Here is a 25476-nt window from a genome sequence, read left to right on the forward strand (position 1 = left end):
TACAAGAAAAAAACAATCCATCAAAAAGTGGGCAAAGGATATGAACAGACAGTTCTCAAAAGAAGACATTTATGCAGCCAACAGACACGCGAAAAAAAATGTTCATCATCACTGGCCATCAGAGAAATGCAAATCAAAACCACAATGAGATACCATCTCACACCAGTTAGAATGGCAATCATTAAAAAGTCAGGAATCAACAGGTGCTGGAGAGGTTGTGGAGAAATAGGAACACTTTTACACTGTTGGTAGGACTGTAAACTAGTTCAACCATTGCGGAAGACAGTGTGGCGATTCCTCAAGGATCTAGAACTAGAAGTACCATATGACCCAGCCATCCCATTACTGGGTATATACCCAAAGGATTATAAATAACGCTGCTATAAAGACACATGCACACGTATGTTTATTGTGGCACTATTCACAATAGCAAAGACTTGGAACCAACCCACATGTCCATCAGTGACAGACTGGATTAAGAAAATGTGGCACATATACACCATGGAATACTATGCAGCCATATAAAAGGATGAGTTCGTGTCATTTGTAGGGACATGGATGAAGCTGGAAACCATCATTCTCAGCAAACTATCGCAAGGACAAAAAACCAAACACCGCATGTTCTCACTCATAGGTGGGAATTGAACAATGAGAACATTTGGACACAGGAAGGGGGACATCACACACTGGGGCCTGTCGTGGGGTAGGGGGATGGGGGAGGGATAGCATTAGGAGATATATCTAATGTAAATGATGAGTTAATGGGTGCAGCACACCAACATGGCACATGTATACATATGTAACAAACCTGCATGTTGTGCACATGTACCCTAGAACTTAAAGTATAATAAAGGGAAAAAAATTGTACTACAGAGCTACAGTAATGAAAACAATATAATACTGGCATAAAAAACAGATATATAAACCAATGGAACAGAATACAGAACCCAGAAACAAATCCATATACCTACAGTGACCTCATTTTCGATGAAGGTGCCAAGAATATACATTGGGAAAAGAACAATCTTTTCAATAAATGGTCCTGGTAAAACTGGATATCCATATGCAGAAGAATGAAAATAGACCATTATCTCTCAACTATTATCTCTCACCATATACAAAAATCAAATCAAAATGGATTAAATACTTAAATCTAAGACCTCAAACTATGAAACTACTACAAAAAAAACATTGGGGAAATTCCCCAGGAAACTGGTGTGGGCAAAGATTTCTTAAGGAATACTCCACAGCACAGGCAGCCAAAGCAAAAATGGACAAATAGGATCACATCAAGTTAAAAAGCTTCTGTACAACAATAGACACAATCAACAAAGTGAAGAGACAACCCACAGAATGGGAGAAAATATCTGCAAACTACCCATTTGACAAGGGATTAATAATCAGAATATATAAGGAGGTCAAACAACTCTACAAGAATCTAATAATCCAATTTAAAAATGGGGAAAATGTTAGAAAAATGCAAATCAAAACTACAATGAGATGATATCTCACCCCAGTTAAAATAGCTTTTATCCAAAAGACAGGCAATAACAAATGCTGGAGAGGATGTGGAAAAAAAGGAACCCTCATACATTGTTGGTGGCAATTTAAATTAGTACAACCACTTGGAAAGCAGTTCGGGGGTTCCTCAAAAAATTAAGAATTGAGCTACCATATGATCCAGCAATCTCACTGCTGAGTATATACCACAAAAAAAAAATCAGTATATTAAAGAGAGATCTGCATTTCCATATTTGTTGCAGTACTGTTCACAAAAGCCAAGATTTGAAAGCAACCTAAGTGTCCATCGACAGATGAATGCATAAAGAAAATGTGGCACATACACACAATGGAGCACTGTTCAACTATAAAAAAGAATGAGTTCCTGTCATTTGCAAAAACGTGGATGGAACTGGAGGTCATTATGTTAAGTGAAATAAGCCAGGCATAGAAAAACAAACATTGCATGCTCTCACTTATTTGTGAGGGCTAAAAATTAAAACAAATGAATTCATAGAGAGAGAGAGTAGGAGGATGGTTACCAGAGGCTGGGAAGGGTAATGTGGTATCTGGTGGGGGAAAAAGGGGAGATGGTTAATGGGTCCAAAAACTAGAGAGAATGAATAAGACCTAGTATTTGATAATACAACAGGGCAACTATAGTCAATGATAACTACATTTTAATATAACTAAGAGTATATTTGGATTGTCTGTAACAGAAAGGATAAATGCTTGAGAGGATGGATATCCCATTTACCATGGATGAAATTATTATGCATTGTATGCTTAAACATAGGCTCATGTTTAGTATCCCATGTACCCCATAAATATATATACCTATTATGTATGCAAAAATTAAAAATTAAAAAAGTTTCTGGCTTTAAAAAAACATATCCAATAAATAAATATTGGTTTGAATATCTGTCTAGGTTTATTTTGTAATGATCTGATAATGTTATGAATATGTTCATAATTTATTAAAACAATCTACTTTTCTTACCTGAAATATTTCACCTTTAGTTGCTGAGGAATGGCTCTTGTCATAGGCCCTTGGACTTAGTTTTCCTTGGATTAGAATAATGCAAAACTTTACAACTGTTTCTTGTAATTAGCCCTTCCTTTTGGCACATAGTATTTTCAAGGGAGATGTCAAAGGCCCATGGTGACAGTTTCCTATACCATTGCTATTTTCTCTGAGCTGAGCTAGCACACTGACAGAGATCACTCATATTGCAGAGGTGTGTTCTTGTGATGTTAGAATCCTTATTGTGGTTGTTACATTTCACGGTTAAAAAAAATGATACAACCCTGGAGATATGCTCTAAACACATAATGTTTGAATTTGAAAAGATGAAGAATCTGGTCTTTGCCCTTTTCAAGTATTAATCAAATACTATCAACCTTGATGTAAGAATACTGTAAATTCAGCTTTATTCTGAGCTAGAACAATGTCTCCTTGTGATAAGACTATTCTATCTTATTTTGCTTCCATCTTTACCCAGAGAAATAATTTAGTGGTTTTCAAATAGTTTCATTTGTTTTTTTAAAAAGGCAATACGGTGTTACGGGGAGTACACTGATTATTTTATTTTACTTTAAGTTCTGGGATGCATGTGCAGAACATGTAGGTTTGTTATATAATATTCATGTGCCATGGTGGTTTGTTGCACCTATCAACCCGTCATCTAGGTTTTAAGCCCCACATGCATTAGGTATTTGTTCTAATGCTCTCCCTTCCCTTGCCCTCCACCCTCCAACAGGCCACAGTGTGTGATGTTCCCCTCCCTGTGTCCATGTGTTCTCACTGTTCAACTCCCATTTATGAGAAAAGGTGGTGTTTGGTTTTCTGTTCCCGTATTAGTTTGCTGAGAATGATAGTTTCCAGCTTCATCCATGTTGCCGCAAAGGACATGAACTCATTTGTTTTTGTATAGCTGCATGGTATTCCATGATGTATACGTGCCACTTTTTCTTTATGGTCTATCATTGATAGGCATTTGGGTTTGCCAAGTCTTTGCTATTGTAAATAATGCTGCAATAAATATACTGAGAGTACACTGATTTTGATGCGAGGAGTCTAGAATCACGACCTTACTACTCAAACATTGCATGACCTTGAGCAAATCACTTCTTTTTTAAAATTTATTTAATTTTTATTTTTATTATACTTTAAGTTCTAGGGTACATGTGGATAACGTGCAGGTTTGTTACATATGTATACTTGTGCCATGTTGGCGTGCTGCACCCATCAACTCGTCAGCACCCATCAACTCGTCATTTACATCAGGTATAACTCTCAATGCAATCCCTCCCCCCTCCCCGATAGGCCCCGGTGTGTGATGTTCCCCTTCCCGAGTCTAAGTGATCTCATTGTTCAGTTCCCACCTATGAGTGAGAACATGCGGTGTTTGGTTTTCTGTTCTTGTGATACTTTGCTGAGAATGATGGTTTCCAGCTGCATCCATGTCCCTACGAAGGACACAAACTCATCCTTTTTTATGGCTGCATAGTATTCCATGGTGTATATGTGCCACATTTTCTTAATCCAGTCTGTCACTGATGGACATGTGGGTTGGTTCCAAGTCTTTGCTATTGTGAATAGTGCCACAATAAACATACGTGTGCATGTGTCTTTATAGCAGCGTGATTTATAATCCTTTGGGTATATACCCAGTAATGGGATGGCTGGGTCATATGGTACTTCTAGTTCTAGATCCTTGAGGAATCGCCATACTGTTTTCCATAATGGTTGAACTAGTTTACAATCCCACCAACAGTGTAAAAGTGTTCTATTTCTCCACATCCTCTCCAGCACCTGTTGATTCCTGACTTTTTAATGATTGCCATTCTAACTGGTGTGAGATGGTATCTCATTGTGGTTTTGATTTGCATTTCTCTGATGGCCAGTGATGATGAGCATTTTTTCATGTGTCTGTTGGCTGTATGAATGTCTTCTTTTGAGAACTGTCTGTTCATATCCTTTATCCAGAACCTACAAAGAACTCAAACAAATTTACAAGAAAAAAACAAACAACCCCATCGAAAAGTGGGCAAATCACTTCTTTAATGTCCTTGCCTCTCAAATGGAGGTATCTTTCCTACGTATCTTCAAAACTTTCAGTCTCCTAGATCATTATTAGTTTGTTCAACCTTGCTAGGCAGTATTACGAATTATTAAAGTTCATGTAGTTTAAATGGATCAAGCAAATGTTATGAGGGTGTGATATTTTTATGCAATAAAACTTAACACTCAACATTTTGGGGGCCATGTGAAAATAGAAGTTGGACTACTGGTTATATTTTCCTCTCTCTGCTTTAATAAGGATAGTTGAAGATAACCTTTCATAATTTTATGATCAAGGAGTAAGTGTAAACAGATTGAATGACTAATGGAAATTTCGTTTGCTACTTTGAGAAAGAAGAATAATAAAAGTTCATTTAAAATGACAACAGTCAGGCAAGTAGCATTTTGTCCATTTTCCAGAAAAGAAACTGGTTGAGAAAAGTAATGTCTTCATGATCATACAATATACTAGATATGGAATTCAAAAATCTAAACCTAGATCTGAGTGAGAAATCTGCTTTTTACGATAGCAGTTGTTTTCAAATTTTAATGTGCATCAGAATACCTGTGGTACTTACTGCAAATGGAGATTCCCAGACAGCTTCTTGGAATATGCGTTGTTATAAATACACCATGTGTAATGTGATGGTGGTCAAGGATACAAAATTAAGAACAAGAGTCCATTAGTTCTGTTAAGTAGCATGTTCAAATCTGCAGTAGTTACTGAAAACTGCCAACTCAAGAAAATCAAACTATATATCTTTATAATAAATTAGTATTCATTTGTTGTTTTTATCTGGGTATAAACCAGAATAGTCCCACATTACTGTGATCCTAGAATTCTTATCTGAGAGGCTCACAGATAAGGTATTCCAGGAGTATTTTATAATTGCAGGTGGTTCTTGCTAACTTTGAATCTGGTAAAACATAAGCCTACCTTCCCTGAATTAATCATAAAATAAAATTTATCACAAAATTTATTTAAAAGGAAAAGACTATATTTCTCATGTGCACAAAGTCAACCCAAAGTGAGGCTGCAACTATGAAGAGAATACCAGCTAAGGGACTCCAATCAAATCTCAGAATGCCACTTTGTACCTATGACTTTGGACAGATTATTTCCCTCTTACTTGAGTCTCAGATTCATCATTTGTAAAATAAGCATAGTAACACTCACCTCAGAGTTATTCATGGATCAAATGAGGTACTAAACACATTTGAAGGTGTCCCATAGAAGCTATAAAATGTTATATACAGGGACAATAAATATGAAGGAAAATCTATGACATATCATCTAACAGCAGCTGCAGTGATATTACTGGATACTTTCAGATTGTTTTTGATGGAAATATTTCCACTTTAAGAGCTTTCTGGTCCTCACTGGATTTCTCAGCAGGATAGAGTGTTCTGGATCATCCCTCAGTAGGCACAGGCATGACAGTGATCACTCTGTGTGGTAGAATGACCCCTGCAATTGTCTTTACTGTTAAAGTATACATCAAAAACTATAATCCCATTACCTTCAGCACCTAAAGAACTAAATATAACTTTCTGGGGCACTGTCCTACTATATTCTCCCTATATACCAACTATTGCATTAAGTTCTCCGGCCCCATCCTTGGAGCTAAGCAGGGCAAGTCAATACCAATATCCCATTACAGCATGAGTTTGTGGAGAAAGCATGTGATGAGGCATCAGAACCCTCAAGTACTAAGACTGGCCTAGCTACTATCTGGCCATGTGACACTAGGTACAACATACCTGTAAAATAAAAGAATGAATTATATGTCACTAAGGGTCCAATGAACTTCGGCATTCTGTTATTCCAAAACAATCGTGGCACTTTATAAGTCTATATAACTGTCTTCTTGGATATTTTCCTTCCCATTTTCCTAACGTTTCTCAAAACACAAGGAAAAGTTTAAGCCCAATTAAGCTTAATATTTTCCTTGGATATTTTCCTTCCCATTTTCCTAACGTTTCTCAAAACACAAGAAAAAGTTTAAGCCCAATTAAGCAGAAAGATACATTTGAAGTAAAGATTTCAAGTCGTTTCAGAATATGCTTATAATGAAATACACAGATAAAATAGTTGTTCAATTAAGAAACATTTATTCTTTTATAAATGAAAGTGAAATTGCAGTTGTAAATATGAACTAAGAAACATTGGTTTTACAAGATAACTAGCTACATGACCATGACCTTAAGGTGTGATATGGTTTGGTTCTGTGTCTCCACCAAATCTCATCTTGTAGCTCCCATAATTCCATGTTGTGGGAGGGACCTGGTGGGAAATAATTTAATCAAGGGGGCAGGTTTTTCCCATGCTGTTCTTGGGATAGTAAGTCTTACCAGATCTGATGGTTTTAAAAATGGGAGTTTCCCTGCACAACTCTCTCGCCTTGTCTGCTGCCATCCATGTAAGATGTGACTTGCTCCTCTTTGCCTTCCACCATGATTGTGAGGCCTCCCCAGTCATGTGGAACTGTAAGTCCATTAAACCTCTTTCTTTTGTAAATTGCCCAGTCTCAGGTATGTCTTTATCAGCAGCATGAAAATGCACTAATACAAGGTGCTAGACAAGGTGATTAAAGGCTCTATAAATTCTAAATTGTGCAATTCTAAGACATTCTTGGCATTTTACATGCCTAGATGACTGCCATCTTTTTTTGATATTTTTCCCTCACATGTTCCAGTCTATTCTCATTACAGAAGAATACGTTTAACACAGTTACAGAAACAGAGGTTTTAAATAAAGATTTAAAAGTAACTTCAAAATATATTTGCACTGAAGTATACAGGCAAAATTGTTTCTGAGTCAGGAAACATTTATTCTTCCCCATAAATTAAATGAAAGTGAAACTGTGAATATGAAGCAAAGTTATCTCACAAGGTAACTCTGAATTCTTTTAATTCTGAAACCAGAGATATATACAACACTTACAGCATTCACACAACACTATTGTCAAAATAGGGTTTTGACCGCTAAAAATGAAAATTCTTAGTGACAAGCTTTAGATATGCAACTTAGCCCATTGGGTATTCACTTCATCACAAAAAGCAACTATAGACAAAGAGTTTTTCCCTCTCCCCGACACAAGAAAGTGAAATTACAGACTTTTAAAGCAGAAAAAATTTTCTCCAAAATGCAAATGATTAAGGTCCAAGAAACAAATGAACAGAAGATCTCAATTATTCAATTGAGCGAGTGATTTAGTTTGCATATTAACTCCTTTTCTTACTACTTCCTGGTATCTGATTCTGGCAATATTTATCCTGTATCTACTGGGCAAGACACTGGGAACACAGAGAAGTTTTACACAAGGTCCAGCAGTATGCTGGTAAAGGTTCAACAACTAGCTCTTGAGGGAAAGGTAGGTCTTCACTTACAGCATTTACCAATTTCTATGGTGTAAATGCTCCAATTGTGGCAGATTTCAAGCTAGCAACAACTTGACAACTGGCTCATAAAATCCCTCAAACTAATGATTGTCACTCATAAGCCATTATAAGCCAGCTCCAACACACCACTGTATGGTCTCCACCTTCAAGTAGCTCATAATCTCTTCATGGGTACCTATTTAAGGGGATATAAAAGAATGGGGAATATTGAGGTAAAATTTAAATCAATTATATTTTTTAGGTAGTTTTAAAAGTTAGAAGGAACACAAATTTCTGTGGGATTTTCCTACCTCTTTACTATTTCCCTTTTTCTCTTGCTTAAATTTATTTCAGGAAAATTAAAGTGTAGAATACTTGAGGGGAGAGTAAAGGATGAGGGAAATAAGAATTTAAAAAGACAAGAAAAACATACTAAGAAATATACTAACAGTTACGTTTCCATTACAAGAAAAAACCTACTAAGATAAGAGCAAATATAGTATAACTATTAAAATTCCATCTGCTTCAAGCTCTTTCAGTTCATTTCACAAGTCCTGAAGATTTGTCCTGACTTCTTTGGCTGCTGCTTTGATAAAATTAGCTGGCTTCTTTAGCACTATATTGAAGAGCACACAGCTTTACACCACTCACACAAGCAGCTCATAATAAAAGAAAACTGAGCTTCCTTTGCATAGACACCCCTGACCTTGTATCAGATCTTGGGCACCTGCCGACTGGGGTGACCGGGGTATTCTTCTGGTAGCAAAACGTGGAGTCTGCAGGTAGGACATGTCCCCTGTTGCATCAACCATGGTCTAATGCACTAAGGAGCAAAAAGATTTATGTCAGTCTCTCAGAGTTAGCCTAGCAGAGGCAGTTGTCACTCTATGCATCAGGGTTACCAACCAACATGTCTTCTGGTGGATCTTTAAAGCCTTACCCTGTGGATTGTCAAGCTAATTGCTGCAACCATGGCACCTTCCCTGTGGTTTCCTGAACAAAATAGGTGGGTACTGCACAATACCTTTTAGCTAGTTTATTCTATTAGAAATTCTTCCTTCAACCCCAATTTTCAAGTTGACTAGCAATTCTTCCTGACAAGGAAATTGGAGAAACTTGCTATATTCTTTCTTTGGTTTACTATATACTATTCTCATTTATAATTCAGAAAAAGTCATAACTAATCATACAAAAGTCACTAGTACCTGATATGAAATGCTTATGGTGTTTGCAGTTAAAATCCCTAGATCATGAATACACTTCTCAGATTGTTTTCTTCGGTGATAATGACAATCATTTTCGGCTATGAACTATCTGTTAAGTCACTTGCTTGAATACTGACTCTCCAAAAACAAATCATTTTTACCTATATAAATAATGGAGGGCCAGGTCAGATGAGAGAGGATTAATAATAAGCACTATATATAATAGGCCTACTAACTATAGTCATAAAAAATAACCTGAATGAATTATATGCTTTCTACTCATGGGCAATGGCAAAGAGTAGCATACATTTTGTTAAACATGTATTTCCTTAATTGTCAGAACCTTATAAACTTCAAAGGGGAAAGTCAATGGCTAAGGATCTTTCCTAGAAAACTTTTGGGATTAGACATTTTGTGGATGTATCTTCATATTAGAGCAAATACAAAATATAATTCTGTACCAGGTACCACAAATCATATCTTTGAAATGATGTCTTACAAACATGGCTTGACTGAACTGGCTATTATTCACTTCCCTGAAAAGCCTTTCTTTTCTATGACTACCTTTCCTGTGTCAAATTACATCTCTGCAACAGAGGACTTGGGTCCTAAATTATATATCAATAGCAACTGTGTGGCAGTAACACCAGAATTTATATAAATGCCAAGAATCAACAAAAGACATGACAACCTCACATTTTTTTCTTTTTTTTGAGATGGAGTCTCGCTCTGTCACCCAGGCTGGAGTGCAGTGGCCCAATCTCGGCTCACTGCAAGCTCCACCTCCTGGGTTCACACCACTCTGCCACCTCAGCCTCCCGAGTAGCTGGGACTACAGGCATCTGCCGCCATGCCCGGCTAACTTTGTTTCTGTATTTTTAGTAGAGATGAGGTTTCACCGTGTTAGCCAGGATGGTCTCAATCTCCTGACCTCGTGATCCACCCGCCTCAGCCTCCTGAAGTGCTGGGATTACAGGCGTTGGCCACCACGCCCAGCCCAACCTCACATTTTTCTAACATCAAAACTCAAGCCTGAGTATCTTTCAAAAGCAAATATAGGAGCCTGGAGAGACTGATAAATCTTATGCTTTATGAAAGGGGGCTGTCATTAATTATGGACAAAGAACACTATGTGGTATTTATAGCATGTCAATTTCAACTGGTGCTGTTGCTAGTTCTGCCACTAGATTACCACGTCAATTGATATTTGTCCCAGTTCTGTTAGAAGGAACTGCCTACTGTGTACGATCTGACTCTCAACATTGTCCCCTTCTTTGGTAGGGTGGATGGAGATCCACCTGACAGAGCACAATGCAATCCATGGTTATGTATGGGAAAAGCATAAATGTTTCTGTGTGGTACCCAAAAGCTCACAGTTATACCCAGTGGAACTTGTGAGATAACAATGGATAATGATGCCTGTATACAACAGTAACTAAGGCAGTATGAATCTCATTTAGCTGATTAATGGGAAAATTTAAAGTGTTACCTGAGCGTGGAATTTGTGAGCGCAAGGCAAAACTGAAAGATTTTCTGGAGACAGATTCTCATGACAGATCACACAAGGCTCTTCTTCTTCCTCTTCCTCATCCTAGGGAAAATACAGAAAATGTTAAATTTAGCTCATTGTTTTCTCCCAAATCTAAATGTGTTCAGAATCAACAATTTCAGTCTTACTGGATTATTGGCTCCTTCCCATGTGGCAGGACCTTGTGAAGTGAGGGGCCTCCATGCTGGTTTTGGGGGCTGGGCAGCATTAGGCTGTGATGGAGAATGACTAGGTGAAACACAATTAACATTTGACACTGATTTTCCTTGACTCTGAAAATAAGAATACAATGTTTATTTTTTCAGAATTGTCCTAAAACAGTAAGAGCTGACACATTAGCACAGAATGGGGTATAGTAAGAACTAGCAAAAGGGTAAATAATCAGATTTGTGAGAAATCTTGAACAAAATGGTGGCAATACTTATATACTCAGAGCTAGGTAAAAACAAAAATAACTCTATACATTCTTTTAATTAAATCTTTCAAGAAAATTAGAAAATATCTCCCTCTTCAGACTCAAAGTAACTAGAGCAAATTTCAAGGTCAGTTTTATTCTAGAATGATTAGGTAATAGGCATTTCAAAAAGACTTCTGATATCATTTGTTAAGTTGAAGCTGTTATTTACTGTTAATAGATGATTTAATATGATTACAAGTTACTGATTTGCTGAACAGGTTATGGAGATAATTAAAACAGTTAACTACTAGAGTTAAGGGCAGAGAGATACAGGTTTTTTGGTTGTTTTCACATTTTACCTGAGACTTTTTGGGGTCAATAAACTGGGAAATCTTGCAAACAATTTCATCAAATGTCAGTCCAGACAAGGACTTTCCATGAGCATCCTTCAGTTTCCGTAAGAAATCTGTAAGCTCCTTTCTGGAAGAGATTAATGAAAGGAAAGGGCAGTAATGATTTTCCTTAGTACCTTTGAGGATGTGCCCACCAAAGGAGATATAAAATCCTATCATTATGATTGATGTGTATTATATAGACAGGACTCTTTAGGTCTTTGATCTAAAAAAGTGATCACAGGTCCATCTGCATTTATCTTAAACCAAAATGAAAACTCCTAATTGTGTTCATTAACGATACTTAATGTTTTCATGAGTGATAAAGTTTAGTACTTATTTTCTTTCCAAAAAGAGACTTTGTTTTTGAGAGCTCACTAGGTGAAAATTAAGTTTATCCACTTATTTATGCACTGGCTTCTTTATACCATCTCTCAAGTGGTCTCTTGCTCAGGATAACATTATTTTTAACTATGTTGCTATTGGTTTCTCTCTTATCAGTGTTAATAGTTGTACTTTTGTAAAACTCAGAAAACAAAGATTAAACAGAACAGGAAAGCAAAGGTTAAAAATCACATTAATTATATAATGAAAGAACCCACAATTATTTTAACTGATATGTTCCTTTTCAACTCCCAAGATCCACTGACCCAAAGCTTGCATCTACATTTTTGATGGGACAAAGTAGAATGAAATATTTTTGTTTCCCAAATGAAGCGTCATGTCATCAGCCTTATGCAGCTACCTTTGATTTATAATGTTTTTATACATATTTATAACAACTGTACTAGAGTTCTATTGTATTATCTATTCACTATTATGAAATTTATAAAATTATAATTTAACAATGAAGTATGCCAGTATATATATTAAATGTTTGTATTCAAATAAAAATACTTGTAAAAAGTAGAATTATTTCCTTAGATATGAGTTGAGATAAAAGAAACTTCATTTGTGTAGGAATATAATTAAGTATCTTTCTACTAAAGGTAGACTGTGAAAAGCACAGTAAAGTTATGATTTCTTGCATTTTTAGTGTGTTCTCCAACAAAGAAACTATAAGGATCCTCAAAAATAAGGAAATTAGGAAATTAAATCCTAAAGATGTTTGGGCTTATATAGCATACAATCAACTTAAAATTCACTTTGGAGATAGGTTAATTATGGCAGTTAGTGTCATTAAAATTGGGCAAGTTTATATCTAGTTGTACTTTCAGTAAATGAGCAAACCTAAATTTAAAGTTATTCTCTCATGATTTAAGACTAGTAACTTTTAAATGAAGAGGTTCACCACTGAACACTGTCCCTTCTTGGTAAATTTCTTTTTCCTTACCAAGGTCAAGGTAAGGAAATATCTGTACTTTTTTTGTGTTTGTTACGTTTTGCTGAAATGTTTCATTGCCACAATTATGGCTATGAAAACTGGAGAATATGATCTGTACCCACCAGTAAATAAAAACTAAAATACCTGGTTTGTTGTGGAAAGGCAGTTTTCAGCCTGTCTGTAATTCTCTCCCAATTCATCATGGAGGGATCACTCGCTAGACCTGCACTGGGAGGCACAGCGTCTCCCACAGGCGCTGGCAGCGCCCAGGCTATGCCAGTCATCTGTAAAAGGCAGAGAGTTATAGCCCATCAGGTTTAATTATGAAGAAGTTACATTCCTATACCTCAGAACATGGGTACAATGAAGAAGAGTACTGGCATACACATTCAATTTTTAGAGTTTTTCTCTTAATTAATATTTCTAATTGTTTATATCTATTTTAAACTTATTTTTAAAATAGGACAAAGAAAATGGATAGAATGAAGAATACTGACATACACAATCCCTTTTAGGGTTTTTCTGTTAACTAATACAAACAATATTTCTAACTGTTTATAAATATTTAAAACTTATTTTTAAAACAGGACATGCTTGCTTCAGTAATTACACACATGTACAAAAACATGAAGGCTGTTTACTGCTGTTTCTTTTTTAACAGTGAAAACTGAAAAAAACCTGATGTCTATAGAGGAATGAATAAATTATGGCACATCTAATCGAGTTTTTAAAAATAGAACTGTATGTCTGGGCATAAGAGATATGCATGAAATATTTTTTAAAAAGTCTATGGCACAGTATGATATGACTTCCTTTTATATTAAAAAATTTAAAATGCATATGTATACACGGAGAAAGGTCTGTAAATTACCATGCGTAAGTGGTGACTATTTCTTAGGGATTCAGTTGCACAGTAACTTTGTTTTCTAATGTGCTTACATTTCTATATTATTCACATTTTGTGATTAGCATACATACCTTTATAACAAGAAACTAAAGTTACATTTTCAAACAACCAAATAAAGATGGGAATACTGCTAGAATTGCTCTGCCCAATGTCTCATCAACGTTGTAGACAAAGGTGGTACAGAAGTTGTTGTGACACTTAACCATGAAACTGTGTTTTCTCCATATTTTATGGTAGTTCCTTCTTAAGATTCTAATTAAATAATATAATAAGTGAATATTTTTGGAGTGCTCATCTGATTACTAAGATAATTATGAACATTGTATCTTTTATGTAAGGCTCTAATGGGTTATTTTCAAATATTAGGTTATTATTTGTGAAAAACTAGCAACTACTAATAGTCATTGTAATAATTTGTACAGAGCCTAGTAAGCGAGGAGAAGCAGAATATTTCCCAGAAATCTGAATTTGCTTCAATGTCAAGCTTTACCCCAGGAATCAGAAAGTAATCTTATTAGGAGGTTAAGGCATTTTAATGTTTTTAATAAAATTTTATCATAGTTTCTTATAGAATGGTGGGCAAATTGCAAGAGTTAACACTGTAATATCATGGTAATAAAAAGATGTGTTACTTATTTAGCATGTTAAGGACTATATACAGATTTGTTTACAGACAGGTAGCCTTGACAATAATGAGCAGAGTTCATCTGACCATTTATTTCAAAAGGAAACTGTTAGCAATATATGGGGACCAGAAAAGAAAAGAAACAATTAATTGCACCTAAATATAGGAAAATCCAGATTAGAGAATTTTCATTAATTACATTTAACATCATTCTTTTGGAAGATTTTTCTTTAATAAAAAAAAGTTTACCTTCACCAAGATTACAACTGATAATTCTGGTAATTTCAAATTTATTTGTTCCTTCTTCCGGTTTGGACAAAGTTCATCTGGCTATTTGTAGCTGGGAAGATTTATAACTTTACAGTTTACGTTCCAAGGTGATGCTATTTTTATTGTCTGTTTATAGATACAGTTGAAACATTATCCTACTATGTGTGTGTACGTGTGTGGAAATAAAATTTATAATTTAGTTTGTTGTGACTTGGCTTCTCTGCTTTTCAATCTTCCCAACAACCATGCCAAAAAAATCTATTAGAAATATCAATTTACCCTTCATTGTTGCCTGTTTCAGAAGTAATACTATAATTTTAAGGATTCTGTAGTATAAAAACATATTTATCTTTGTATCCCAAAACTAAGCTAGTATCAGTTAAATAATATATGTAACACCCTGAGCACAGTGCTTCACAGGAAGCATTCATTCATCGCCATCACCACCATCATTATCACATCAAATAAATGAACAAAATGAAGATACTCATTCAGGAAGCCCACTAGAGTAATAAGAAAACTAACTAACATCTATTCCACCAAGAAAGCTTTTACCAGGGGGGCTCTAGGTTGGCCAGTTGCAGAGACAACTCCTGGACAAACTGCAGGCATTTGAGGAACAGTAAGTATGGGTCTAAAGAAAGATTCTTTCACAAGGGGTCTTCCTAAGAACTGCTGCATCTAAAAATAGAAAAAAAAAATAAACAATAATAACAAACAAAAAACCCTGCACATATTTATATATTTATTTAGAACATCAACTAAATTCATACAGCAATTTGGGGGGGAGAGACACTCATCTGAACTCAAGATACAAAGCACATTAGAAACAATGTATGTCAGATAATGAAATATACGAGTATCAGAAAAAGGGCAATGAGATATACTGAAAAAAGCTTGACAAAGACAGAAAAGAAATAGATTCTAGTCATATTTCTCTCTACCTAGCTGAATAACCTTGGAAACCAATTTCCTAAACTATAAAATGAGAAGGTTGTATAAAGTAATCATTAAGGTTCCCTCCCAACTGTAATCATATAGGACTATGCAAAGGAGGTTCTCAGGAAGTGTTATCCATGTTGGTGGGCAATATTGATACTCAGAAATTTCACAGAACCACCCAAAGTTATCCATAGAAAATATTTTATATTGGAGGTAATACTTGATGAAATTCTGACTTAATGTTTAGCTCCAAAGGAGAGTTGGAGGAGGAAGTGGGATGGGCCTGGGAGATATGATATAGTGATTTGCAGATATGCTTGTGGGTATTACCATACTTCCCAGGGGGTTATGGAAATCTAGACCTTTTTAGCAGCTATCTGTGGAAAAGATACCTTGATGGCTGCAGTACAGAAGGGGGCAGATTTATTGAATATGTACTACGTGCCAGGCCTACTACTGGCATAAAGCATAAAGCAGGAGTTCAACAACAATTTGTTACTGAACTTAAAAAATGAGGAACAGCAACATAGCTCTAAGTAATGATCCTAAAACTATCATATGAAAAATTAATGGGGAACTTTACAATGGATAGATTGGATTGGCATTTGAGTCTTAACGTCTGAAAAGAACATTATGTACCTGCTAGGTAAGAAAAAGATTTTTTTAAACAACTGGGGAAATAAAAATTCCAACTGGATATTAAAAATTACAATTTTCTCAGGTAAGACAATGGTGTTATGATTATACCCAGTAAGAGTTCCTCATCTTTTAGGATATAGCCTAAAGTATAAATGGATAAATTGTATGATATCTGGGGTTTGCTTTAAAATATTCCAGTGGAGAGGAAAAAGGGAATGACATAAAACAAGGCTGACAATAAGTTGATAATGCTGAGGCTGGCTCCTGGGTTTGAAGAGGTTCATTATACTATTTTTTACGTATGTGTCAAATTTTTTACATGTAAAGTCTTAAAAAAATGAAAGAATGGTGGGTACTGAGTCAACAGTCCTGCTCTGTTTGAGAACCACTATTACTTAACACTTTATTTTTATTTTTGATGGACACGTAATTGTACATTTTTAGGGGTACAATGTGATGTTTTCATACATGTATACACTGTGTAATGATCAAAGGGTAATTGGCATATCATCACCTCATTTGTCATTTCTTTGTGGTGGTAATATTCAAAATCCTCTCTTCTAGCCATTTTGAGATATACAATACTTTACTCTTAACTATAATAATCTTACTAATAGAATGCCAGAACTTATCCTTCCTAATTATACCCATTGACCAACCAACCTCTCCCTATGCTCGCCTTCCATTTATCCTCCCTAGTCTCTGGTAACCACTGTTCTACTAATTAATTTTATGAGACCACCTCTTTTAGATTCCACATGTGTGGGATCAGGTAGTATTTGGCTTATTTAACTTAATATAATGTCCTCTGGGGTCATCCATGTTGTCACAAATAACAGGATTTCATTCTTTTTTATGACTAAATAGTATTTCATTGTGTATATATACATTTTCCTTATCCATTCAACCTTTATGGACACTTAAATAGATGCCATATCTTAGCAACTGTAAATAATGTTGTAGTGAACATGGGATTGCAGATGTCTCTTTAGGATACTTGACTTCATGTCCTTTCCCACTATACCCAGTAGGATTGTTGGATCATATGGTAGTTCTATTTTTAATTTTTTGAGGAACATCGATACTGTTTTCCATAATAGCTGTCCTAATTTACAATCCCACCAACAGTATGTAAGGGTTCCCTTTTCTCCATATCATCGCCAACATTTGATATCTTTTTTTTTTGATAATAGCTATTTTTTAAAAATTATTATACTTTAAGTTCTGGGATACATACACAGAATGTGCAGGTATGTTACATAGGTATACACATGCCATGGTGGTTTGCTGCACCCATCAACCCTTCATCTACATTAAGTATTTCTCCTAATGCTATCCCTCCCCTAGCCCCCAACCCTACAACAGGCCCCAATGTGTGATGTTCCCCTCCCTGTGTCCATGCGTTCTCGTTGTTCAACTCCCATTTATAAGTGAGAATATGCAGTGTTTGGTTTTCTGTTCCTGTGTTAGTTTGCTGAGAATGATGGTTTCTAACTTCATCCATGTCCCTGCAAAGGACATGAACACATCCTTTTTTTATGATGGCAGAGTATTCCATGGTGTATATGTGCCACATTTTCTTTATCCAGTCTATCACTGATGGGCATTTGGGTTGGTTCCAAGTCTTTGCTATTGTGAACAGTGCTGCAATAAACATACGTGTGTATGTGTCTTTATAGTAGAATTATTTATAATCATTTGGGTATATACCTAGTAATGGGATTGCTGAGTCAAATGGTATTTCTGGTTCTAGACCCTTAAGGAATCGCCATACTGTCTTCCACAATGGTTGAACTAATTTACACTCCCACCAACAGTGTAAAAGTGTTCCTATTTCTCCACATCCTCTCTAGTATCTGTTGTTTCCTGACTTTTTAATGATCGCCATTCTAACTGGCATGAGATGGTATCTCATTGTGGTTCCGATTTGCATTTCTCTAATAACCAGTGATGATGAGCTTTTTTTCATATGCTTGTTGGCCACATAAATGTCTTTGAGAAGTGTCTGTTCATATCCTTCACACACTTCTTGATGGGGTCATTTTTTTCTTGTAAATTTGTTTAAGTTCTTTGTAGATTCTGGATATTAGCCCTTTGTCAGATGGATAGATTGCAAAAATTTTCTCCTATTCTGTAGGTTGCCTGTTCATTTTGATGATAGTTTCTTTTGCTGTGCAGAAGCTCTTCAATTAGATCCCATTTGTCAGTTTTGGTTTTTGTTGCCACTGCTTTTGGTGTTTTAGTCATGAAGTTTTTGCCCATGCCTATGTCCTGAATGGTGTTGCCTAGGTTTTCTTCTAGGATTTTTAGGGTTTTAGGTCTTACATTTAAGTCTTTAATCCATTTTTAGTTGATCTTTGTATAACGTGTAAGGAAGGGGTCCAGTTTCAGTTTTCTGCATATGGCCAGCCAGTTTTCCCAACACCTTTTATTAAATAGGGAATCTTTTCCCCATTGTTTGTTTTTGTCAGGTTTGTTAAAGATCAGATGGTTGTAGATGTGTGGCTTTATTTCTGAGGCCTCTGTTCTGTTCCATTGGTCTATATATCTGTTGGGGTACCAGTAGCTGTAATAACTAAAGTGAGGTGATATCCTGTAATTCTGATTTGCATTTCCTTGAATTCTTCTTATTCATGAATATGATGTATTTTTCCATTTCTTTATGTCCTCAATTTCTTTCATTGATGTTTTATAGTTTTCAGGGTAGTGATCTTTCTCCTCCTTGGTTAAATTTATTTCCAGGTATCTTTGTTTTCTGTAGCTATTGTAAATGGGATTTTCTTAATTTCTTTTTCAGATTGTTCACTATTAGTAAACAGAAATGCTATTGATTCTTGTGTGTTGATTTTGTATCCTGAATCTTTACCAAAGTTGTTAGTTCTAGGAGTTTTTAAGTGGAGTCATTGGGATTTTTCTATATATAAGATCATTTGTCTGAAAAAAGGGACAATCTGACTCCCTTCTTTCCAATTTGGATGTCTTTTATTTCTTTCTCTTGCCTAACTGCTCTGGCTAGGACTTCTAGTACTATTTTTATTAGAAATAAAGTGGGCATCCTTGTCTTTGTTTCAGATCTCAGAGGAAACACTTTTAACCTTTTCCCATTTAGTATAATGTTAGCTGTCGGTTTGTCATATATGGGCTTTATTGTGTTGAGGTATGTACCTCCTCTACCTAATTTTTTGAGCGTTTTAATCATAAAGTGACATTGAATTTTGTCAAATGTTTTTTCTGCGTCTATTGAAATGATCATATGGTTTTTGTCTTTCTTTCTGTTGAGATGATGTATCATATTTACTGATTTGTGTATTTTAAATAACCGTTGCATGATCTTTTTAATGGTACTAACACTTCTTTGAGGATTAAACAGCCAAGCTACAAAAATCAAGATACAATGAAACACATAGAATTACTGGGTTAAACCGGGAACAATCCACACTTTCACAGAATTCTCTACTATGTAAGTCTGATGGCCACTCCTTAGAATACTAGTATCCCAGAAATAGATGGGACTTGAGTGATCAGATCATCCAGTACAATTTCCTAATTTATTGATGGGAAAGCAAAAGTCCAGAAGAGCTGATTTTCCCAAGATCAACATAGCTCTTCACAAAGTTAGGATATGAACCCAGACCTCATTAGTGTACTTCCATTGTATGTACCATCTGAATTTACAGCAAATAGCGCTGTAACGTTTCTAGCTGCTCTTCTCTCAAACTCTCTCCTTTAATGTTCAGTGGTCACCAATGCTTGTACTTTAACACAACTGTGAGCTTAATCAAGCACAACAATGACCCTAATTAGGAAGCACAAAAGATACAGGTGAACCCTTCAGAATGTTAGCAAAGGATGCTTATGAATTACCACACAGCCTAACTGCCAGTGGGTTTTTGTACTTAACTAAACCTGGGTAAGACACGTCAGACATAAGAAAGTCTCCAAAGGGATAAAAAGATCTGGAGGGTCTGGAGGTCAAGGTTTGACTATGTTTGTCAGATACAGAGTATCACTTGTATCCGACAGCCAAGGCTTATACTGGTCTGGTTCCAGGAAACTCCAAACAGCAGCTCTGTATCTAGCTTCACAGTCTGTGGACCCATTTTATAGTTAAGAGCCATGGCAGAGTTTAACTACAATCTAAGGACAGTATTTTGAATATGTGTAGAAGGTACAGTGTTTTTAGATATCCTACAAAAAATATGTGTTACTGCAGGGAATCTTTGGAACTTCTCTGGAACACATTCCTTACCAGAGTAGTTGGGTATGATGATGATCCAAGCCTAGAATAATAATGTTCATAATCCACTGTTCCTATAGAAACTGAATTAACCAAAAATATAAAAGGCAATACTATTATTCTAAACTAAAGCCCATGGTATATATCCCATAATTCTTTTAGCTATAGATCCTGCTTTTGAAACAGTATCCATACAAATGATATAATTTTTAAATTCTTTGTTATACTCAACCATGAGGAGAAATAACATTTTTAGATTTCTATTATAAGCAGGAGTGGTGATATCAAAGTCATCTGTCCCCAAATATCTTATATTTTTCCTCTCTTTCTACCACCAGATCTCTTAGAATAATACAAATTATCATCTAATGACACCTTCTTAAAAGGTCTTTTGGATAGTTGTGTGAATTTACTGAGTTAGGGTACTATGTTTCCCAGAAATACAGTACGGGGATTAGTTTATCTGATTAAGATCCACTGGTCCCTAACAACAAGCAGAGAAGGGGCAGAAGTGGAAGCTGTCCTTGCTGTTGAAGGTAAAATAGAATATAAAACTTCACAAAAAGAAAGTCTAAAGTAGAAATGCAGAGGTGAGGTCCAGCTGTGCAGGGTATTACATTGAGATGTTTCAGTCATCTCGTGCAGTGGTCCCCAATCTTTTTGGCACCAGGGACTGGTTTCATGGAAGATAATTTTTTCATGAACTGGGGAGTGGAGATGGTTTTGGGAGAATTCAAGCACATTACATTTATTGTGTACTTTATTTCTAGTATTATTACATTGTAATATATAATAAAATAATTATATAACTCATTATAATGTAGAATAAGTGGGAGCCCCAAGCTTGTTTTTCTACAACTAGATAGTCCCATCTGGGGATGATCAGAGACAGTGACAGATCATCAGGCATTAGATTCTCACAAGAAGCACACAACCTAGATCCTTCATATGCACAGTTCACAATATGGTTCACACTCCTGTGCTGCAGCTGATCTGACAGTATGCGGAGCTCAGGTGGTAATGTGAGCAATGGGGAGCAGCTGTACATAAAGTTTTGCTTGTTCATCAACCGCTCACCTCCTGCTGCGCACTGGTCCGTGTCCCAGGGGTTGGGGACTTCTGATCTAGTGGTAACATGAGGACACTGGGAAGTCTCAGTATTCATCATTTAGCTCCCACAAGGTAAATGAAATAGGATGAGTCAGAATATATTACTCTATGCATATCAAATGCTTCACTAAAATCCAGTGATACAACCTATTGTACAGGCCTTACCCATCTAATTATATCATCTGGTGACTCGAAGGTTTGGTCTTAATTACAACTGATACTCACAATATGTGCCTATTCCATTTTGAACACACATTAAACATACTGTATATTCAGTGTTTCACAGCCCTTACCATTTTGTCAAAATGAAAAGGGCAATTATTCAAAATGTTGTATTTCTTACCAGTATCTCAGGACTGGGTGGTGGAGGAGGAAGCTGGACTGGAGGCAAGGTACTCAAGGCAAATCCTTGCTTTACTTTGTTTATTTGTTCATTGTACTGTGTCTGGTAGAAGAAGACTAAAAATACTTTAGACAACAATCAACTTTAAAGAGACAGCATATGGGAATATCTGATGTAGTTCTGAATAATACAACGTAAAAGAGTGGTTCCCAACCTGTCAGAAATAATATAAAAACAGGTTCTGACTAAAAAAAAAATGCTATAGACCATCCCCACACGTAAACAGTTGTATTTTTAAGAGTCATTACTGGTTAATAAGAAACAGAGACACAGATAATTCACAGATCCTTGTGATAATTCCTCAGTGTTTCCAAAATTTTCAGCTCTAAAATAGGAACCACTGACATAAATAAAAAAAGAGACTAAAGATTCAAGAGGCTATAAATATTATACTGGCTAAAAAATAGGGGAAAAATGTATTTGTAACAAGCAGTTAAACTACTTGCAAATGTTCATTTTAAAAACTGAAGGAAAAATTTCAGACATTACTTATTAAATTCTACATTGTGTTTATCTCACAATCTGTAACTCTAGCTTGTTCTAGCTCCTTGTACATTTTATTCTCTTGGATTCTGACAAAAACTCCCACCTGGAAGTTTAACAACACGTTTTCAACATTTTTTGGCATTGTCCCCACTTTTGCTTACCACATTATTTTGTAAAGAACTCATAAGAACTGGGAAAAAAAGTCTTATAAAACAAAACATTTAGAAACTTCTGCATGGAGGACATGTGCTTGGAAGAAAACATGGGGCAGGTCTTTTGAGGCCAAAATTTTGAATAAACCCAACAGAAACCCTAAGCATCACTAAAGACTGAGTAAGAAAGAGTTTGGAGAGAAACAGTGAAAACCCTCAAGGGAGCTGGACAAATATCCAGTTGCTTTTGGCACTTCACAATTGAATGGCAATGCTTTTTTTTTTGCTGACAGTGTTGTGAAATCACAAAAAAATCAACATTATATATCGACCTTAGTATATAAATACAAAAAGATTCTAAAATAAAATCAATTAATAAATAGTCAGTGGATTATCTCTTTAGATTATCTGTAGCATGGTCCTACACCAGTACTTAGGAATTTACTATTTTGCATTATGGAATAATTACATAAAAAGTTAGACTGAAAACAAATACAGGCCTACTTGATTTTCCTTTTAATTCTGTAAACACATTATTACTCAGACTGCATTAAAACATTTAGCTTTTATTCCAAATTTTCTTTTAGAGACAGAGTCTCACTCTGTAGTCCAGGCTGTAGTGCAGTGGCATGATCAGAGCTCACCATAACCTTGAGCACCTGGCTCAAGTGATCCTTTCGCCTTGGCTCCCAAAATGCTGGGATTACAGGCATAAGCCACTGTGCCTGGCCAAAACATTTAGTTTTGATTGGGGCACTGTTAGCTTTGAAATTCTAGGAAAGCTAGGTGTGAGGGCACAATTTTTGAGTTTATTATTTTCTTGACTAAGGATATAAAAGACTACATGTGTGAATCTAGGATGTTATCTACAACCAACCACAAGGAAGTAATCTCAAAGTGAAGGCATAAACTTTAATAACTAAAATGGAAAATATGTTCTTCCTTAATTTTTTCTTTTTTCTTTTTTTTTTTTGTTGAGACGGAGTCTCGCTCTGTCACCCAGGCTGGAGTGCAGTGGCCGGATCTCAGCTCACTGCAAGCTCCGCCTCCCGGGTTCACGCCATTCTCCTGCCTCAGCCTCCCGAGTAGCTGGGACTACAGGCGCCCGCCACCTCGCCCGGCTAAGTTTTTGTATTTTTAGTAGAGACGGGGTTTCACTGTGTTAGCCAGGATGGTCTCGATCTCCTGACCTCGTGATCCGCCCATCTCGGCCTCCCAAAGTGCTGGGATTACAGGCTTGAGCCACCGCGCCCGGCCAATTTTTTCTACTAATATGTTTTCTAACTTTACACCATCTATAACATTAAGCCAATTTTCTCTAAATATACTTCAGGACTTACCCTGAGGAATGCAATCTTGTTTCTAACATCTGCCACAATGGCATTCCAACTGTCTACCGCAGCCTTTAATTGAAGTGATTCTAGGTTGCTGTTGTAGAAAAGGAGACACAAAAGAAAGTTCTTTCTTTTTGTAACACTGGGGTTTCCAAACATGTCTATCATGCTTTCTAGCATATATGTCAACAAAAAACAAAATTACCCCCATCACCAACAATTACTTCAAATGGACATAAAGAGGTATGGACAGGTGTGTTACTAAAAATAACAAAAACAGTAATAAAAAAATTCATTTTTCAAGAGCAAATATAATTGATACTTCCAGAACAAGTTTTTTTTTCTATCTTGATGATATACATTTAGTACATGTTATAAAACCTTTGTAAGGAATCTTTCCAATGAAGCAGGAAAGCTTTAGTAATCTAATACAGTGGTGTTCTCTAAAATGTTGACCCATGTTGGAAGCAAGTTTTGGACTATCTTCACATTAACTCTGACATCAAAAAGCCATGGTTGGTCTATATGGCTCCTTTGTAAATTAGAAAAAGATACTGTCTCTGGGAGGATAAATTAGAAATACCCTCTCTATGAGGATAAATGAGGTTGCTGCCTTTATACAGTACATAAATTGCACAAACAATAGTTTTATCAACTCATGCCTACCAAACGACTTAACAAAAGTAGGAACAACTTTGAAGTCATTAGGGTCTATTATCTCTAGAAAAAATATTTCATATGGCCTTTTAAAAGGTTTTATCCGTTATAACATCCCACGCCAGTATCACCCAGCCCAACAATTTTATAAGAGCTGAACAAGTTATCACTAGGATAATCTCATACAAAGTAGTTCCATAATATCCTAATTGTATAGAGCACTCTTCCTCCTTCTAGCAAGCAAAAATAGATCATTTACAACAGTACTTCCCTGACTTGAGTGCACATCAGTATATCCTGATAATCTTGCAAAACATCAAAGACTCTGATTCTTTAGAATGAAAGAACAATGCTGATTATTAAAATAATAATCATTTAAAAATAATGATGCCTGGGTCCCAGAGATTCTAATTTAATTAACTCTTTAAGTTTGGTGTACCCCATGAAATTATAAATTTATGGAGAGTTTCATGCAACCTGTTCAATATTTGAAAATTACTCTATAATTACTATAAAAGCATAGCAGAAGACTACCTTTAACATACGATTTAGGTGTTAATACTGATGTTTCCCTCAACATATTCCCTAGGTGTTTAAAATCAGGCATTATAAAGGAAAACAATTAGAAAAAAAGTCTTCCAATTAGAATCTACCTTGTTTCATAAGTGTCTGGTGTTCATGTATGTCTCTGAGACTTTTGATCTACTTCACTACAGAGGAAGGGAAAAAATCTTTCAGCAGCTATTATTGTACATAGTACTCAGTAGACTTCTCAGTGCTTCAGCAGAAGCAGCCAAGTACAAGCATCAAAGTAACTAAATGACTTTTGAGGTTTAACAACAACAACAACAACAACAGCAACAACAGCAGCTTCTGGTAAAAGGAATTTCAGGGGGGAAAAA

The 25476-nt window shown here is 35.8% G+C and overlaps 1 protein-coding gene across 14 annotated transcripts in view; it reads right to left on the reverse strand.

The window, feature by feature from the left end:
- Positions 1 to 6659: 6659 nt before the first annotated feature.
- Positions 6660 to 25476, reverse strand: part of DZIP3 (DAZ interacting zinc finger protein 3) — a 97919-nt gene continuing 79102 nt past the window's right edge. For 10 of the 14 annotated variants that reach the window (XM_077994296.1, XM_015129790.3, XM_077994293.1 and 7 more), the window contains 8 exons: positions 23924 to 24011; positions 21886 to 21987; positions 15170 to 15295; positions 12957 to 13096; positions 11456 to 11576; positions 10828 to 10971; positions 10640 to 10741; positions 6660 to 8768 (listed from right to left, as the gene is read on the reverse strand). In XM_077994296.1, coding sequence (XP_077850422.1) covers positions 8658 to 8768; positions 10640 to 10741; positions 10828 to 10971; positions 11456 to 11576; positions 12957 to 13096; positions 15170 to 15295; positions 21886 to 21987; positions 23924 to 24011 — 934 coding nt within the window. In that variant the 3' untranslated portion in view covers positions 6660 to 8657. The remainder of the gene's footprint in view (positions 8769 to 10639; positions 10742 to 10827; positions 10972 to 11455; positions 11577 to 12956; positions 13097 to 15169; positions 15296 to 21885; positions 21988 to 23923; positions 24012 to 25476) is intronic. The other 4 variants (XM_077994298.1, XM_077994297.1, XM_015129792.3 and 1 more) reach the window with 2 other exon arrangements.

Source organism: Macaca mulatta, chromosome 2 (genome assembly GCF_049350105.2).
Source record: "Macaca mulatta isolate MMU2019108-1 chromosome 2, T2T-MMU8v2.0, whole genome shotgun sequence".
Classification (NCBI taxonomy): Eukaryota; Metazoa; Chordata; class Mammalia; order Primates; family Cercopithecidae; genus Macaca; species Macaca mulatta.